General features: G+C 45.7%; 1 protein-coding gene across 1 annotated transcript; it reads right to left on the reverse strand.

Annotated features, from left to right (window-relative positions):
* Positions 1 to 696: 696 nt before the first annotated feature.
* Positions 697 to 15339, reverse strand: LOC141056292 (uncharacterized). The gene is made up of 2 exons (XM_073553031.1): positions 5357 to 15339; positions 697 to 3066 (listed from the first exon to the last, which is right to left on the reverse strand). Exons 1-2 carry the CDS (start codon positions 6015 to 6017, stop codon positions 2105 to 2107), a joined length of 1623 nt encoding a protein of 540 aa, XP_073409132.1. The 5' UTR covers positions 6018 to 15339; the 3' UTR covers positions 697 to 2104.
* Between the last annotated feature and the right edge of the window lie 3217 nt (positions 15340 to 18556).

Here is an 18556-nt window from a genome sequence, read left to right on the forward strand (position 1 = left end):
GCCATGTATCTAATCCTATCCCGTGTGATACTGTCTGCTGAGCCGTGTTTCTAATATTATGCTGTGTGATACTGTCTGCTGAGCTGTGTATCTAATCCTATCCTGTGTTACTGACTGCTGAGCCATGTATCTAATCCCATACTGTGTGATACTGACTGCTGAGCTGTGTATCTAATCCTATCCTGTGTGATACTGGGCTGTTTATCTAATCCTCACCTGTGTGATACAGTCTGCTGAGCCGTGTATCTAATCCTATCCTGTGTGATACAGTCTGCTGAGCAGTGTATAATCCTATCCTTTGTTACTGACTGCTGAGCTGTGTATCTAATCCTATCCTCTGTGATACTGACTGCTGAGCTGTGTATCTAATCCTATCCTGTGTGATACTGTCTGCTGAGCCGTGCATCTAATACTATTCTGTGTGATTCTGTCTGCTGAGCTGTGTATCTAATCCTATCCTGTGTGATACTGTCAGCTGACCTGTGTATCTAATCCTATCCTTTGTGATACTGTCTGCTGACCTGTGTATCTAATCCTATCCTGTGTGATACTGACTGCTGAGCTGTGTATCTAATCCTATCCTGTGTGATACTGTCTGCTGAGCCGTGTATCTAGACTGCAGAGACCTGTGTGCCATATGCAGTGCCATCCCGCCTCCCACCAATCCCGTAATAACAAAACACCGACAAGCATGGATGGGTTGAACAGGTCGGTCACAGTTTATTAATAAGCAGAGTGAGGCAAGTACAATTCGCAACGGACTCACAGCTGTAGGCCCGCGACCGCTGGGCACGTCGGCTGATGAGAGGTTACGAACCTTGCCCCCCTCTACACTACCGCTGTGACATAGTAACCAGATAACATGAATAATATATGTGCACAACCAATTATGTAAAAATATATATACATTGTGTTGTTTTTTTTTTTTGTTGAAATTATAGATTTTAATACAAAACCACCGCATATCTTCTAATCTATAAGGGAGGGAGGGTGGGACAAAAGCTTCTAGGTATCAGCCGGGGAGGAAAGAGAGAGACCCCCACCCAGCATCTGAATTTAACCCCTGGGGGTATGGCCGGACGCCCCTTCCATTCACTTTCCATTGGTCCGTGGGGCGTCCTAATCACCTGGGGAGGGGGATTAGTGTGAGAGAGGAGGCACTGCACAGAGTTTACTTATCATCAAATCCATGGGGGCTCTACAGTCAGAGGCACCATCCTTATTCAGTACAGTGCCTGCCAGACTGCAGAGACCTGTGTGCCATATGCAGTGCCATCCCGCCTCCCACCAATCCCGTAATAACAAAACACCGACAAGCATGGATGGGTTGAACAGGTCGGTCACAGTTTATTAATAAGCAGAGTGAGGCAAGTACAATTCGCAACGGACTCACAGCTGTAGGCCCGCGACCGCTGGGCACGTCGGCTGATGAGAGGTTACGAACCTTGCCCCCCTCTACACTACCGCCACGGAGGATCATGTGTATGACCTACACAGGACTCCGACCCCCACACAACATCATTAAGGCCTGTTCAACCCCGTCCTGCAAGATTAATAAAAACATATCTAGCCCGATATCTGTTAGATGAACGCCGTCCGGTCTCAGGAGGGGTGAGATGTTTTCTTCCAGATTGTGGTGGTGAACCACGATGCCGAAGTTCTCTTTGACAAACTTTGCCATTTTCGAGTTTATCTTTATCCTTAACTTGTCAATGGCTTTAGGGTCTTTAGCTCCGTGCCAGACTGTTCGTGATATTATATCAGACCACACCACCACCATATCTGGTATAAGACAAACAGCCCGCTTTATGTCGGTTTTCATTGTCGTGAAGAGCTCCGCACCTGTTGTCTTGCACAAATCATTTCCACCAGCATGTAACACCAATATCAGCGGCCCTTTAGCCGATTTAGAAATTTTAACCAACTCCGGGAAAATCTGCTCCCACTGGAGCCCTCGGATGCCTCTCCAGTTGACCTCTAGTTGTGGGAAGTAAAAATTCTTTCCACCGGGGCGTATCTCGGCTCTTTTGCACGCCCAATAAATAAAAGAATGTCCCAACACCCAAACAGCGGGCTTATAATCTCCTGTAAGAAACAAGATGTGTTATAGCAGGTCTGGTCTTATGTATCTCGCAAAGCATGCGGATTTCCAACGACCCAATCTCTGTACTTCAGCTTCAGCTACACCGGCCCTAGCTGCTTCAGTGGCCGCTCCGATTCTAAAAGAATGCATTCCGTATTCTTTGGAGTCTACACCGACAGCTTGTAGACATTTTTGAAAAATTGTGTGAAATTGATCTTTAGTAAGTGGGGACCCGTCGGTGTGTGAGAGGAAAAAACGACTTTCGTGTCTTATAACCGCGTAGTGTCTTACTATTTTAACAGGGCATATGGGGCCTTCTAGAGCCTTGACCAGGACCCACGACCCTCTACCGGTGGGATCGCATTTGGATTTCCGCACTCTAATGCGCAGAGCGTCGCTGCATATTACAAGATCCTCATTAATTAACCCGCCTATTAGTGCTGTTTTAGAATGCGGCACCAGTTCACTAATCCTCAGCGCCCCGAAGAATGCGATTGCAAACGCTGTAGATATTAGGGCAGATTCGTATTGAGACTTGCACACCGTTTCAGATTTTGTTATAATATCGTGCAACAGCCTTAAAGAAATGGGGCGACGACATTCCTGACTGGGTTGGAGCCTTCTCCAGCCTTTAACGGCTTGCTTTATAAAAAAATATTTAGTTACGTCGGCCCATCCCATTAGCTGAAAGAAAAAGGCTACTCCTGTTAAATTACGCTGCGCTAATGTACCCGACGCACCTCTACTCTTGAGCAGATTCAGGAGTTCTACCACCACGTCGCATCTCGTCCGAACACACGTATCAACTGGCCTCCCTTTTACTAGCGAGCACCACTCTTCCCATGCCTTACCATAGACCTCCCAGGTAGCCGGTGTCACTGAGGCGCGGATCAAGGGCATCAGTGATTGGCCACTGTGTCCCAGAGAGAGGGAGGACACAGTAGGCCCGTTGGTTCTGCGCTGGGAAGGAAGACTTTGAAGGCCTGCCAATCGGAAGACAACAGAGAGTTAACCATTTTATCATCCACAGTAGACGTCACTCTGGCTCGGCACCAGATGTTGTGTCTAAGGCATAATAGTGCAAGGCGGCGCAACAGCGCAAGAATCGGTGGTGATGAGGAAGACATACTGTTCAAGCATTTGGCGGTTCCCGGATTTTTGATTAGAAATCTGAGATTTACATTTTTTAGTTTATCACCCCATATTTCGACTGATGTAACTATAGCAAACATCTCCCACAAGACAGGGTTGCAGCCCCAGTTGGCAGAGGTCCATATGTCCGGCCATCTGCTTTTGCACCATTGGTTGCGGTAGATTGCAACAAAACCATTTGTGAGATCTGCGCCCACCAGTAGACCTAGGGCGCCGTTTAGCGTTTCCTGAGACATGACACATGTATGCCCATTGTAGTTTTCCAAGAATGCATTCCACACGGACAAATCCGCTCTCATTGAGCGATTAATTCTGATTCTGTGGCCCGGCTGGGCGATGCCCTTTGTAGCTAATGATAACCTGCGTGAGAAAGCCCTGCCGACCGGCATAACGCGACAAGCAAAGTTGAGTAGACCTAGTAAGGACTGCATCTGCTGGAGGGTGACTTTCTTTACAACGAGGAAACTTTTAACCATTTGGAGTGTTTTTTCGATTTTATCCGCCGGTAAACGCAAAATCATTTCGTTTGTGTCTATTTCAATACCAAGGAAAGGGAGAACATTACACGGACCGAGCGTTTTCTCCGGCGATAGTGGGACACCGAAAAGCCTAGAAATAAATTTAAACTTTTGAAGAAGAACAGAGTTTAGATTCCTTGGGACCCACAAACAAAAAATCATCGAGGTAGTGGATTGTGGAATTGCTGCCTGTTTCGTGACGTATTGCCCAGTCTAAGAAGGTGCTGAAAAGTTCGAAATAGTGACAGGAAATGGAGCAGCCCATGGGCAGGCATATGTCAAAATAAAAAAGCTGGTTCACCTTACAACCCAACAAATGAAAGCATTCAGGGTGCACGGGTAATAGACGGAAAGCTGATTCTATATCGGTCTTTGCCAACAGGGCACCGGGCCCCGCTGCTCGCACAAGCTCAATTGCTCTGTCGAACGACGCGTAAGTTACCGACGAGTCTTCGGGGGGAATTGCGTCGTTGACCGAATCGCCTTTAGGGTAAGATAGATGGTGAATTAGCCGATATTTACCAGGTTCTTTTTTGGGCACAATACCTAAGGGCGAAATCCTGAAATTTTTAAATGGCAATGATTGAAATGGGCCCGCCATCCTGCCGAGTTCGACCTCTTTTATGATTTTTTGCTGTAAGACCTCCGGGAACTCCCGAGCTGATTTTAGATTCTTAGCTGATGTTGGTGCTTGGTTAAATTTAAAGGGGATGAAAAAACCGGACCTAAAACCGTCAGATAATTGCTGAGCAGCTTCTTTATTGGGGTAAAGGCTTAGCCAAGGGCCCATGGCGGCTACGCTCACCGGGGTTTTGCCTCGTAGAATTTGCGTTTGCGAAGCGTGTACACCTTGATGCAGGGTGTCCGCCACCGCAGGTTGCGCAATGATGTCTATATCTGCATGCCGCCTGAAAGCGACAGTTTCCTTCATTGTATAACAAGCAGGCCCCTGGTCTCCGTACGACCACTGAGTACTGGCCTGCGGCTGCTGACAAACTAGTGGCCGATGATGAAAAGGGAGGGTGTTTTTGTGTAAGCATTAATCGTAGCCATACATATGTGGCTTTTACTCCCCATCCTAGATCAGGTTGCAGGGCCAGCCACCTGCGGAACTCCTCGTCATAGCACCTCCAAGCAACACCGCCATGAGACTTATAGGAGTTATATATCAAATCCTGGTATATAAATAACTCAGAGCAACGTTCTGGGTGTTTTTGACCCATAATACATCCTAGGACTGCGAAGGCCTGCAGCCAGTTGTTCATGGTATGCGCTATTTTACCTCTATTTCTATCGTATGACCATTCGCCAGTCCTCCTTTCCTTATCTACTGACTGCTGGTCTGCTGATAACAGTGACCATATGTCTACATAATCATTATTCCAAATTTTTTCTTTTGTATCTTGGTCTATGTGTGTACCTAGCGGACTAATTCCACAGAAAAAAGCATCTTTGTGTAAACTAGCTAATTGAGGTATATTCCTAGTAATGGTTTGACCACCCGGCTGGTGTAAGTGGTCAACTAACGCCCTGATAGCAGATACCAGGCCGTTTTCCACTGCGTCATGTGTATTATTAGATGTGTTGATTACGCCAAACTCACCACTGTTCCTCGCTGATCGAGAGTCTCCAGGAGATGGAGGTACCCCGACTCCGGCGGTGGCGATGTCCTGCTCATGACTGGTGACCTTTGACGACTCTGCGCTCCCAAGACCCGTTGAATGTTGCGGGACTTCCATCTCAGAAACGGAACCTGAAATGGGTTGATGTGATAGTTCTTCCCGGTTTGTGGACAATGGTGGAGCATGTGGCAGCCGATGACTGCTGTCTGCCCGTGGTGGATGTGATGGTGGAGCATGTGGCAGCCGATGACTGCTGTCTGCCCGTGGTGGATGATGGTGGAGCATGTGGCAGCCGATGACTGCTGTCTGCCCGTGGTGGATATGATGGTGGAGCATGTGGCAGCCGATGACTGCTGTCTGCCCGTGGTGGATATGATGGTGGAGCATGTGGCAGCCGATGACTGCTGTCTGCCCGTGGTGGATATGATGGTGGAGCATGTGGCAGCCGATGACTGCTGTCTGCCCGTGGTGGATATGATGGTGGAGCATGTGGCAGCCGATGACTGCTGTCTGCCCGTGGTGGATATGATGGTGGAGCATGTGGCAGCCGATGACTGCTGTCTGCCCGTGGTGGATATGATGGTGGAGCATGTGGCAGCCGATGACTGCTGTCTGCCCGTGGTGGATATGATGGTGGAGCATGTGGCAGCCGATGACTGCTGTCTGCCCGCGGTGGATCTGATGGCTGAGCGTGTCCCCGGACCAGTGGAGCTAAGCGGAACTCCTGCTTCTGTGAAAGAAGTGGGTCGATGTGATGGTTCTCAGCTTGTGGACAATGATGGAGCACGTGGCAGCCGATGGCTGGCGTGTGCCCGAGGCGGATATGTTGCCGATGATAGCGGCGCTCCGGCTCCAACGATGATCTGGCTGGAGGCCTCAAGTGGTGTTGAGGTGACCCTCCGGCTGGAAGTCTGGGATGGAGATCTCGTGTGCTGTCTTCTGGATGCCCAAGAACGCCTGCTGTGATCTTCGGATGCATCGGACCGTCCCGATGTAGAGGGTGAGCGCCATCTTGAGGAGCGTGACCTGTGGACTGCACCTTTGCCTGTAAAGGGAACAACGACAGACAAAGGGACAGCAAGAATGGCTGTAGGAATACCCTGAGGAGGGGGTTAAAGATCAGCGGCGTATGGAACTACGACCGCCAATTATATGTTGGCTTGGCGTATGTTTTTTTTTTTTTTTGCATCTACAAATCACCCTTTACAGCTTCCCCACCTGCAGGAACTGCTGCTCCTCCTGTTTCTGCTAGCACTGTGTCATTCTATAGTTTCACACCTCCCCCAGGAATGTGTGTGTAATCCCCCATCCCCCGCATACAGCCTGGTGTAATGGGGATCATGAAACCATGGTTGGCAATCTCTTTGTACCTTTAAACTATATACTAGCGTAAAAGTAATATCGTCTCCACAGAAATGGCGCTATATTATAGTATATACATAACTGTACCCCATACGCTATATTGAGTTATCAAACATCAGCAATGCATTATGTAACATATCTGTAGGTCTGCCACACATATTTTACAAAAGTCTATGAATGTATATTATATATACTGGCCGTGTCCCACAATTGGCCATGAATGATCCAGAAATATCTACATAATGGAATTTCAATATATCAGCCATGAATGCTACAGCAATATGTATATACCACTGTGTATTATACATAGTGTCTATAATATATGATAATAACATACCAAGATAGTAATAGATAGTAATATTGATATACACATATATATATATAAATATATAAACCCAGACCACTATATATGATAGTGAAAATACAAAATGTATATCTGCCCAGTAATATTTGTGATACATCTGCTATATATTACACAGCAGTGTCAGCCATAATAATCCAATATTTTATCTATGTTGTATAGGGGAAGTTATGTAAATATGTATCTATACAAGCTTCTAGGTATCAGCCGGGGAGGAAAGAGAGAGACCCCCACTCAGCATCTGAATTTAACCCCTGGGGGTATGGCCGGACGCCCCTTCCATTCACTTTCCATTGGTCCGTGGGGCGTCCTAATCACCTGGGGAGGGGGATTAGTGTGAGAGGAGGAGGCACTGCACAGAGTTTACTTATCATCAAATCCATGGGGGCTCTACAGTCAGAGGCACCATCCTTATTCAGTACAGTGCCTGCCAATACTATTCTGTGTGATTCTGTCTGCTGAGCTGTGTATCTAATCCTATCCTTTGCGATACTGTCTGCTGACCTGTGTATCTAATCCTATCCTGTGTGATACTGACTGCTGAGCCGTGTATCTAATCTTATCCTGTGTGATACTGACTGCTGAGCCGTGTATCTAATCCTTTCCTGTGTGATACTGTCTGCTAATTTGTGTATCTAATCCTATCCTGTGTGATACTGAGCCGTGTATCTAATCCTATCCTGTTACTGACTGCTGAGCCGTGTATCTAATCCTATCCTGTGTTATACTGTCTGCTGAGCCGTGTATCTAACCTTATCCTGTGTTACTGACAGCTGAGCTGTGTAACTAATCCTATCCCGTGTGATAATGTCTGCTGAGCCGTGTATCTAATATTATGCTGTGTGATACTGTCTGCTGAGCTGTGTATCTAATCCTATCCTGTGTTACTGACTGCTCAGCCATGTATCTAATCCCATCCTGTGTGATACTGACTGCTGAGCTGTGTATCTAATCCTATCCTGTGTGATACTGGGCTGTTTATCTAATCCTCACCTGTGTGATACAGTCTGCTGAGCCATGTATCTAATCCTATCCTGTGTGATACAGTCTGCTGAGCCGTGTATAATCCTATCATGTGTTACTGACTGCTGAGCTGTGTATCTAATCCTATCCTGTGTGATACTGACTGCTGATCTGTGTATCTAATCCTATCCTGTGTGATACTGTCTGCTGAGCCGTGCATCTAATACTATTCTGTGTGATTCTGTCTGCTGAGCTGTGTATCTAATCCTATCCTGTGTGATACTGTCAGCTGACCTGTGTATCTAATCCTATCCTTTGTGATACTGTCTGCTGACCTGTGTATCTAATCCTATCCTGTGTGATACTGACTGCTGAGCCGTGTATCTAATCCTATCCTGTGTGATACTGACTGCTGAGCCATGTATCTAATCCTATCCTGTGTGATACTGTCTGCTGAGCCATGTATCTAACCCTATCCTGTGTGATACTGTCTGCTAAGCTATGTATCTAATCCTATTGTGTGTGATACTGAGCTGTGTATCTAATCCTATGCTGTTACTGACTGCTGAGCTGTGTATCTAATTCTATCCTGTGTGATACTGTCTGCTAAGGTGTGTATCTAATCCTATCCTGTGCGATAGAGGGCTGTGTATCTAATCCTATCCTGTGTGATACTGAGCAGTGTATCTAATCCTATCCTGTGTGATACTGTCTGATGAGCCATGTATCTAATCCTATCCTGTGTGATACTGACTGCTGAGCTGTGTATCTAATCCTATCCTGTGTGTTACTGTCTGCTGAGCGGTGTATCTAATTCCATCCTGTGAGATACTCACTGCTGAGCTGTGCATCTAATCCTATCCTGTGTGATAGTGGGTTGGGTATCTAACCCTATTAAGGGGGATACTGACTGCTGAGCCGTGTATCTAATCCTATTCTGTGTGATTCTGGCTGTTGAGCCATGTATCTAATCCTATCCTGTGTGATTCTGGCTGTTGAGCTGTGTATCTAATCCTATCCTGTGCCATACTGTCTGATGAGCTGTGTATCTAACCCTATCCTGTGTGATACTGACTGCTGAGCCCTGTATCTAATCCTCTCCTGTGTGATACTGACTGCTGAGCCGTGTGTCTAATCCCATCATGTGTGATACTGACTGCTGAGCTGTGTATCTAATTCTATCCTGTGTGATATGGGCTGTGTATCTAATCCTCACCTGTGTGATACAGTCTGCTGAGCCGTGTATCTAATCCTATCCTGTGTGATACAGTCTGCTGAGCCGTGTATAATCATATCCTGTGTTACTGACTGCTGAACTGTGTATCTAATCCTATCCTGTGTGATACTGACTGCTGAGCTGTGTATCTAATCCTATCCTGTGTGATACTGTCTGCTGAGCTGTGTATCTAATCCTATCCTGTGTGATACTGGGCTGTGTATCTAATCCTCACCTGTGTGATACAGTCTGCTGAGCCATGTATCTAATCCTATCCTGTGTGATACTGTCTGCTGAGCTGTGTATCTAATCCTATCCTGTGTGATACTGGGCTGTGTATCTAATCCTCACCTGTGTGATACAGTCTGCTGAGCCGTGTATCTAATCCTATCCTGTGTGATACTGTCTGATGAGCCATGTATCTAATCCTATCCTGTGTGATACTGTCTGCTGAGCTGTGTATCTAATCCTATCCTGTGTGATACTGGGCTGTGTATCTAATCCTCACCTGTGTGATACAGTCTGCTGAGCCGTGTATCTAATCCTATCCTGTGTGATACAGTCTGTTGAGCCGTGTATAATCCTATCCTGTGTTACTGACTGCTGAGCTGTGTATCTAATCCTATCCTGTGTGATACATCTGCTAAGGTGTGTATCTAATCCTATCCTGTGTCATAGAGGGCTGTGTATCTAATCCTATCATGTGTGATACTGAGCAGGGTATCTAATCCTATCCTGTGTGATACTGTGCTGTGTATCTAATCCTATGCTGTTACTGACTGCTGAGCTGTGTATCTAATTCTATCCTGTGTGATACTGTCTGCTAAGGTGTGTATCTAATCCTATCCTGTGCGATAGAGGGCTGTGTATCTAATCCTATCCTGTGTGATACTGAGCAGTGTATCTAATCCTATCCTGTGTGATACTGTCTGATGAGCCATGTATCTAATCCTATCCTGTGTGATACTGACTGCTGAGCTGTGTATCTAATCCTATCCTGTGTTACTGACTGCTGAGCTGTGTATCTAATCCTATCCTGTGTGTTACTGTCTGCTGAGCGGTGTATCTAATTCCATCCTGTGAGATACTCACTGCTGAGCTGTGCATCTAATCCTATCCTGTGTGATAGTGGGTTGGGTATCTAACCCTATTAAGGGGGATACTGACTGCTGAGCCGTGTATCTAATCCTATTTTGTGTGATTCTGGCTGTTGAGCCATGTATCTAATCCTATCCTGTGTGATTCTGGCTGTTGAGCTGTGTATCTAATCCTATCCTGTGCCATACTGTCTGATGAGCTGTGTATCTAACCCTATCCTGTGTGATACTGACTGCTGAGCCCTGTATCTAATCCTCTCCTGTGTGATACTGACTGCTGAGCCGTGTGTCTAATCCCATCCTGTGTGATACTGACTGCTGAGCTGTGTATCTAATTCTATCCTGTGTGATATGGGCTGTGTATCTAATCCTCACCTGTGTGATACAGTCTGCTGAGCCGTGTATCAAATCCTATCCTGTGTGATACAGTCTGCTGAGCCGTGTATAATCCTATCCTGTGTTACTGACTGCTGAACTGTGTATCTAATCCTATCCTGTGTGATACTGACTGCTGAGCTGTGTATCTAATCCTATCCTGTGTGATACTGTCTGCTGAGCTGTGTATCTAATCCTATCCTGTGTGATACTGGGCTGTGTATCTAATCCTCACCTGTGTGATACAGTCTGCTGAGCCATGTATCTAATCCTATCCTGTGTGATACTGTCTGATGAGCCATGTATCTAATCCTATCCTGTGTGATACTGTCTGCTGAGCTGTGTATCTAATCCTATCCTGTGTGATACTGGGCTGTGTATCTAATCCTCACCTGTGTGATACAGTCTGCTGAGCCGTGTATCTAATCCTATCCTGTGTGATACAGTCTGTTGAGCCGTGTATAATCCTATCCTGTGTTACTGACTGCTGAGCTGTGTATCTAATCCTATCCTGTGTGATACATCTGCTAAGGTGTGTATCTAATCCTATCCTGTGTCATAGAGGGCTGTGTATCTAATCCTATCATGTGTGATACTGAGCAGGGTATCTAATCCTATCCTGTGTGATACTGTCTGATGAGCCATGTATCTAATCCTATCCTGTGTGATACTGACTGCTGAGCTGTGTATCTAATCCTATCCTGTGTTACTGACAGCTGAGCTGTGTAACTAATCCTATCCCATGTGATACTGTCTGCTGAGCCGTGTATCTAATATTATGCTGTGTGATACTGTCTGCTGAGCTGTGTATCTAATCCTATCCTGTGTTACTGACTGCTCAGCCATGTATCTAATCCCATACTGTGTGATACTGACTGCTGAGCTCTGTATCTAATCCTATCCTGTGTGATACTGGGCTGTTTATCTAATCCTCACCTGTGTGATACAGTCTGCTGAGCCGTGTATCTAATCCTATCCTGTGTGATACAGTCTGCTGAGCAGTGTATAATCCTATTCTGTGTTACTGACTGCTGAGCTGTGTATCTAATCCTATCCTGTGTGATACTGGCTGCTGAGCTGTGTATCTAATCCTATCCTGTGTGATACTGTCTGCTGAGCCGTGCATCTAATACTATTCTGTGTGATTCTGTCTGCTGAGCTGTGTATCTAATCCTATCTTGTGTGATACTGTCAGCTGACCTGTGTATCTAATCCTATCCTTTGTGATACTGTCTGCTGACATGTGTATCTAATCCTATCCTGTGTGATACTGACTGCTGAGCTGTGTATCTAATCCTATCCTGTGTGATACTGTCTGCTGAGCCGTGTATCTAATACTATTCTGTGTGATTCTGTCTGCTGAGCTGTGTATCTAATCCTATCCTTTGCGATACTGTCTGCTGACCTGTGTATCTAATCCTATCCTGTGTGATACTGACTGCTGAGCCGTGTATCTAATCTTAACCAGTGTGATACTGACTGCTGAGCCGTGTATCTAATCCTATCCTGTGTGATACTGTCTGCTAATTTGTGTATCTAATCCTATCCTGTGTGATACTGAGCCTTGTATCTAATCCTATCCTGTTACTGACTGCTGAGCTGTGTATCTAATCCTATCCTGTGTGATACTGTCTGATGAGCCATGTATCTAATCCTATCCTGTGTGATATTGACTGCTGAGCTGTGTATCTAATCTTATCCCGTGTGATACTGTCTGCTGAGCCGTGTATCTAATACTATCCTGTGTGATACTGTCTGCTGAGCTGTGTATCTAATCCTATCCTGTGTGATACTGGGCTGTGTATCTAATCCTCACCTGTGTGATAGAGGGCTGTGTATCTAATCCTATCCTGTGTGATACTGAGCAGAGTATCTAATCCTATCCTGTGTGATACTGTCTGATGAGCCATGTATCTAATCCTATCCTGTGGGATACTGACTGCTGAGCTGTGTATCTAATCCTATCCTGTGTTACTGACAGCTGAGCTGTGTAACTAATCCTATCCCGTGTGATACTGTCTGCTGAGCCGTGTTTCTAATATTATGCTGTGTGATACTGTCTGCTGAGCTGTGTATCTAATCCTATCCTGTGTTACTGACTGCTGAGCCATGTATCTAATCCCATACTGTGTGACACTGACTGCTGAGCTGTGTATCTAATCCTATCCTGTGTGATACTGGGCTGTTTATCTAATCCTCACCTGTGTGATACAGTCTGCTGAGCCGTGTATCTAATCCTATCCTGTGTGATACAGTCTGCTGAGCAGTGTATAATCCTATCCTTTGTTACTGACTGCTGAGCTGTGTATCTAATCCTATCCTCTGTGATACTGACTGTGGGGCTGTGTATCTAATCCTATCCTGTGTGATACTGTCTGCTGAGCCGTGCATATAATACTATTCTGTGTGATTCTGTCTGCTGAGCTGTGTATCTAATCCTATCCTGTGTGATACTGTCAGCTGACCTGTGTATCTAATCCTATCCTTTGTGATACTGTCTGCTGACCTGTGTATCTAATCCTATCCTGTGATATTGACTGCTGAGCCGTGTATCTAATCCTATCCTGTGTGATACTGACTGCTGAGCCGTGTATCTAATCCTATCCTGTGTTATACTGTCTGCTGAGCCGTGTATCTAACCTTATCCTGTGTTACTGACAGCTGAGCTGTGTAACTAATCCTATCCCGTGTGATAATGTCTGCTGAGCCGTGTATCTAATATTATGCTGTGTGATACTGTCTGCTGAGCTGTGTATCTAATCCTATCCTGTGTTACTGACTGCTGAGCCATGTATCTAATCCCATCCTGTGTGATACTGACTGCTGAGCTGTGTATCTAATCCTATCCTGTGTGATACTGGGCTGTTTATCTAATCCTCACCTGTGTGATACAGTCTGCTGAGCCATGTATCTAATCCTATCCTGTGTGATACAGTCTGCTGAGCCGTGTATAATCCTATCATGTGTTACTGACTGCTGAGCTGTGTATCTAATCCTATCCTGTGTGATACTGACTGCTGATCTGTGTATCTAATCCTATCCTGTGTGATACTGTCTGCTGAGCCGTGCATCTAATACTATTCTGTGTGATTCTGTCTGCTGAGCTGTGTATCTAATCCTATCCTGTGTGATACTGTCAGCTGACCTGTGTATCTAATCCTATCCTTTGTGATACTGACTGCTGAGCCGTGTATCTAATCCTATCCTGTGTGATACTGACTGCTGAGCCGTGTATCTAATCCTATCCTGTGTGATACTGTCTGCTAAGCTATGTATTTAATCCTATCCTGTGTGATACTGAGCTGTGTATCTAAACCTATGCTGTTACTGACTGCTGAGCTGTGTATCTAATTCTATCCTGTGTGATACTGTCTGCTAAGGTGTGTATCTAATCCTATCCTGTGCGATAGAGGGCTGTGTATCTAATCCTATCCTGTGTGATACTGAGCAGTGTATCTAATCCTATCCTGTGTGATACTGTCTGATGAGCCATGTATCTAATCCTATCCTGTGTGATACTGACTGCTGAGCTGTGTATCTAATCCTATCCTGTGTTACTGACTGCTGAGCTGTGTATCTAATCCTATCCTGGGTGATACTGTCTGCTGAAGTCTGTATCTAATCCTATCCTGTGTGATAGAGGGCTGTGCATCTAATCCTGTCCCGTGTGATACTGTCTGCTGAGCCGTGTATCTAATAGTATCCTGTGTGATACTGTCTGCTGAGCTGTGTATCTAATCCTATCCTGTGTTACTGACTGCTAAGCCGTGTATCTAATCCCATCCTGTGTGATACTGACTGCTGAGCTGTGTATCTAATCCTATCCTGTGTGATACTGGGCTGTTTATCTAATCCTCACCTGTGATACAGTCTGCTGAGCCGTGTATCTAATCCTATCCTGTGTGATACAGTCTGCTGAGCCGTGTATCTTATCCTATCCTGTGTTACTGACTGCTGAGCTGTGTATCTAATCCTATCCTGTGTGATACTGACTGCTGAGCTGTGTATCTAATCCTCTCCTGTGTGATACTGACTGCTGAGCTGTGTATGTAATCTTATCCTGTGTGATACTGACTGCTGAGCCGTGTATCTAATCCTCTCCTGTGTGATACTGTCTGCTGAGCCGTGTATCTAATCCTCTCCTGTGTGATACTGGGGTCCCCCTGCAGTCTGTGTCAGAGGGTGGTCTGTCTTGGCACGGTAATAAATTGTGTTATTTCCAGCTTTACAGAAGGACGATAACACCATAGAAATGATAAGAATAATAGGCCTCAGTTACCACAACTGTCTACAAGGAAAAGTGTTGCTGATAGCAACCAATCACAGCTCAGCTTCCTTTAAAGAGTTCTGGTGAAATGAAAGATGCTTGGTGATTGGTTGCTATGTGGAGTGGGCGTGGCTGGTACACAGACACACACACATACATACACTCATTTTTATATACATATATAGATATTGGAATCCTTATCAGTTTTTTTTCTTTTTCATTATCACATTCCTTTGGTCAATGTGGTCATATAAGAGCTTATATTGGGCTGGGTTCTGATAGGAACTGAAGGAGTTAAATTGAGTTCTGTCTATGGCCGGTTTCACATTAGCGCTTTTTAAGCGCACGCACGGCCGGGGGTAGCTCCGCCCCCGAGCCGGCTCTCTGCCCGGCGTGCCCGCCCCTTGCTTGTATCGCCGCCTACTAGCGGACAGCGGCGCCTGCGATCGGCGCACCCTATCTTTAGCATAGTTTGCGCAGATCGTGCGCAGGCCGTGCGCTAGTTGCGCTTTGACCTGCGCTGCGCACTTTTGACGGTGCGCCGTGCGCGCCAAAATCCGAAAAGTTTGATTTTGGCGCGCACGGCGCACCGTCAAAAGTGCGCAGCGCAGGTCAAAGCGCAACTAGCGCACGGCCTGTGCACGATCTGCGCACCCTATGCTAAAGATAGGGTGCGCCGATCGCAGGCGCCGCTGTCCGCTAGTAGGCGGCGATACAAGCAAGGGGCGGGCACGCCGGGCAGAGAGCCGGCTCGGGGGCGGAGCTACCCCCGGCCGTGCGTGCGCTTAAAAAGCGCTAATGTGAAACCGGCCTATGTTGCATTCTCTTGTTTAAAACCTTATCTGTTCTTCGAGGAGATGTCTCAGACATCTCCCTTGTGAACCAAGGTCAAATACCTCTGCTTTTTCACCTAAGTGACTTTCTTTGTAGAAAACAAGTTGTAAAATCATTTGTACTGCGCATGTCTGTAAATGTCTAAATTCTTTACTATAAAAGACGGAAGCCTAACTGATAAGCCAGAGGCGTCTTGGCAGGCATCCCGAGTGGTATTATACAGCTTGTGTCTGTGTTATCCTTCTCGACGGAGCAATCAATTAGAGACATATGGTGCCTTACACCCAAGAACATCGGTCCTTCAGATCAAAGAGATATCTGAGGGATCCCGACAGTTTCCTGGCGCCCGAAACAGGGACCTGATATAGGCATCTCTCCAAGACTACCCGATCTACAGACCACTCCAGTTACTGATGAAATTGTGAACAGCAGACCTAAACACCTGGCCAGGTAAGAGATCAATTTTTCTCTTCTCTGCTCTTCATAATCTATCATTATAACTAAGGCTAGTTTCACACTTGCTTTTTTTTGCAGCGCGTTTTTCCCGCAAAAAAACGCATTGAAAAAACGCATACAAAAGCATACAACTGCTGCGTTTTTTTCAAGCATTTTTATGAGCATGCATGAAAAAAACGCAGCGTTTTTATGCGTTTGTATGCGTTTTTAGTGCGTTTTTACCGCGTTTGCGGTTTTTTCCAACATTAGGTGGCCCCTCACACTAACCCAAACCATGACTTTACTAACCCTAACCCTGACCCTAACCCTAACCCTGACCCTAACCCTTAACCAAATCATACTTAACCCTAACCCAAACCCTAAACCCTAACTAACCCTAACCCTGACCCTAACCCTGACCCTAACCCTAACCCTGACCCTAACCCTTAACAAAACCATACTTAACCCTAACCCTGACCCTAACCCTGACCATAACCCTAACCCTGACCCTAACCCTTAACCAAACCATACTTAACCCTAACCCTGACCCTAACCCTTAACAAAACCATACTTAACCCTGACCCTAACCCTAACCCTGACCCTGACCCTAACCCTTAACCAAACCATACTTAACCCTAATCCTGACCCTAACCCTGACCCTAACCCTTAACAAAACCATACTTAACCCTAACCCTGACCCTAACCCTGACCCTAACCCTTAACCAAACCATACTTAACCCTAATCCTGACCCTAACCCTGACCCTTAACCAAACCATACTTAACCCTAACCCTGACCCAAACCCCAACCCTAACCCTGACCCTGACCCTAACCCTAACCCTAAACCCCCTTAACTAACCCTAACTCTAACCCAAACCCCTAAATTCCATGGTTAAAAAAAAAAAACGCATATGCAAAAAAACGCATACATGAGCATGCCAGTGCGCACATATGCGCATCCATAGGCTATAATGGCCATTTTTAGCGCAAAACGTGCGCATATGTGCGCATGCGCTTTTTTGCAGGGCCAAAAAATGCAACATGCTGCATCTGGAAAATACAAACGCACACCCCAAAAAAACGCAGCACATGAAAATCGCATACATGCGCTTACAAGCGCGCAGGTATGCGCACCCATGTTAAATATAGGGGAAAAAACGCATGCGCACATATGCGTTTTTTTCCAGCGCTAAAAAATGCAAATGTGAAACCAGCCTAAGGTCCGTATAAAGGGGAATCTAGTAGAGGAGGGGGCCGTAAAATCAGGTCCATATAAGAACTCTGAGGAAATCGGGTGTGACACGCATATGTAATTTCTGCTCGAATGAGAGGTTACTGTAGGTTCTGTCTGTGCACAGCTATTTTTAGAAAAAGAGCTGATGCAAATCAAAATGGGAGAGGTCTGACATTACGGAATATAAGGCTGGGTGAACAGTTCATACTGCGCAGCCCGGACGCACAAGTTTTTCACAATAGACGATTCCGCACTAGAAATAGAGGAGGTTGTTGAGTGACTGCCTTGATTTGAAGGACTGTGAAAAGTAGACAAATAAGCTGCACAGTAGGTATTCGTTCAAAGAGTGGTGATATTGCCTAACTGGGTCATGTGACAGCGTCCTTTCGGGGAGGTCACCGCCTAAGCTTAAATCAACACCCTTTACGAATAAACCTTGTGACAGATAAGAGTGTGACCGAATGAGCACAGGACCGTGAAATGAGCCTGTGACAGGATATGACTGAAGAACCCCAGTAGATGGACACTTTGTTTACAATCCTGTGTGTTGTGGGAGTATTTCTGTTCGGATGCTACATAGCATATAAGTACACGAAACACGTAGTACACCGAGGAACAGACACTCCATTTAGCCTGTTAGCACCTTAGGAAGAAGGTAACGAGGTATAGTAGAGCCTAGTCTTGAGCTTACCCAATACACCACCTAAGGCAGGGGACTAACAGGAAGACAACAAGAGAAACAGGATAAGAATAAAAGATAAAATGGGGAACAGTCAGGGAAAGACACCTGAAGAAGGAAATCGGTTATGTGATATAATTGAGGATAGATATGGAAGTAGTGCAGCAAAGAACCTGGAAAAAGTATTAATCAAATCCAAAGTGCAAGATAGGCAGGCTGTGTGAATCCTTGTATATATGTCTATGAGAACCTCTGAATAAGATGAGAGATGAGTAATTGAGTATAAAAAAAAATAAAAAAAAAAAAATCAGTGAATGAGCACGTATGAATGAATCATCACACATCATTTTTGTGTCAAG

Source organism: Dendrobates tinctorius, unplaced genomic scaffold, assembly GCF_039654945.1.
Source record: "Dendrobates tinctorius isolate UK_male_01 unplaced genomic scaffold, ASM3965494v1 ptg000196l, whole genome shotgun sequence".
In the NCBI taxonomy this organism is placed as follows: Eukaryota; Metazoa; Chordata; class Amphibia; order Anura; family Dendrobatidae; genus Dendrobates; species Dendrobates tinctorius.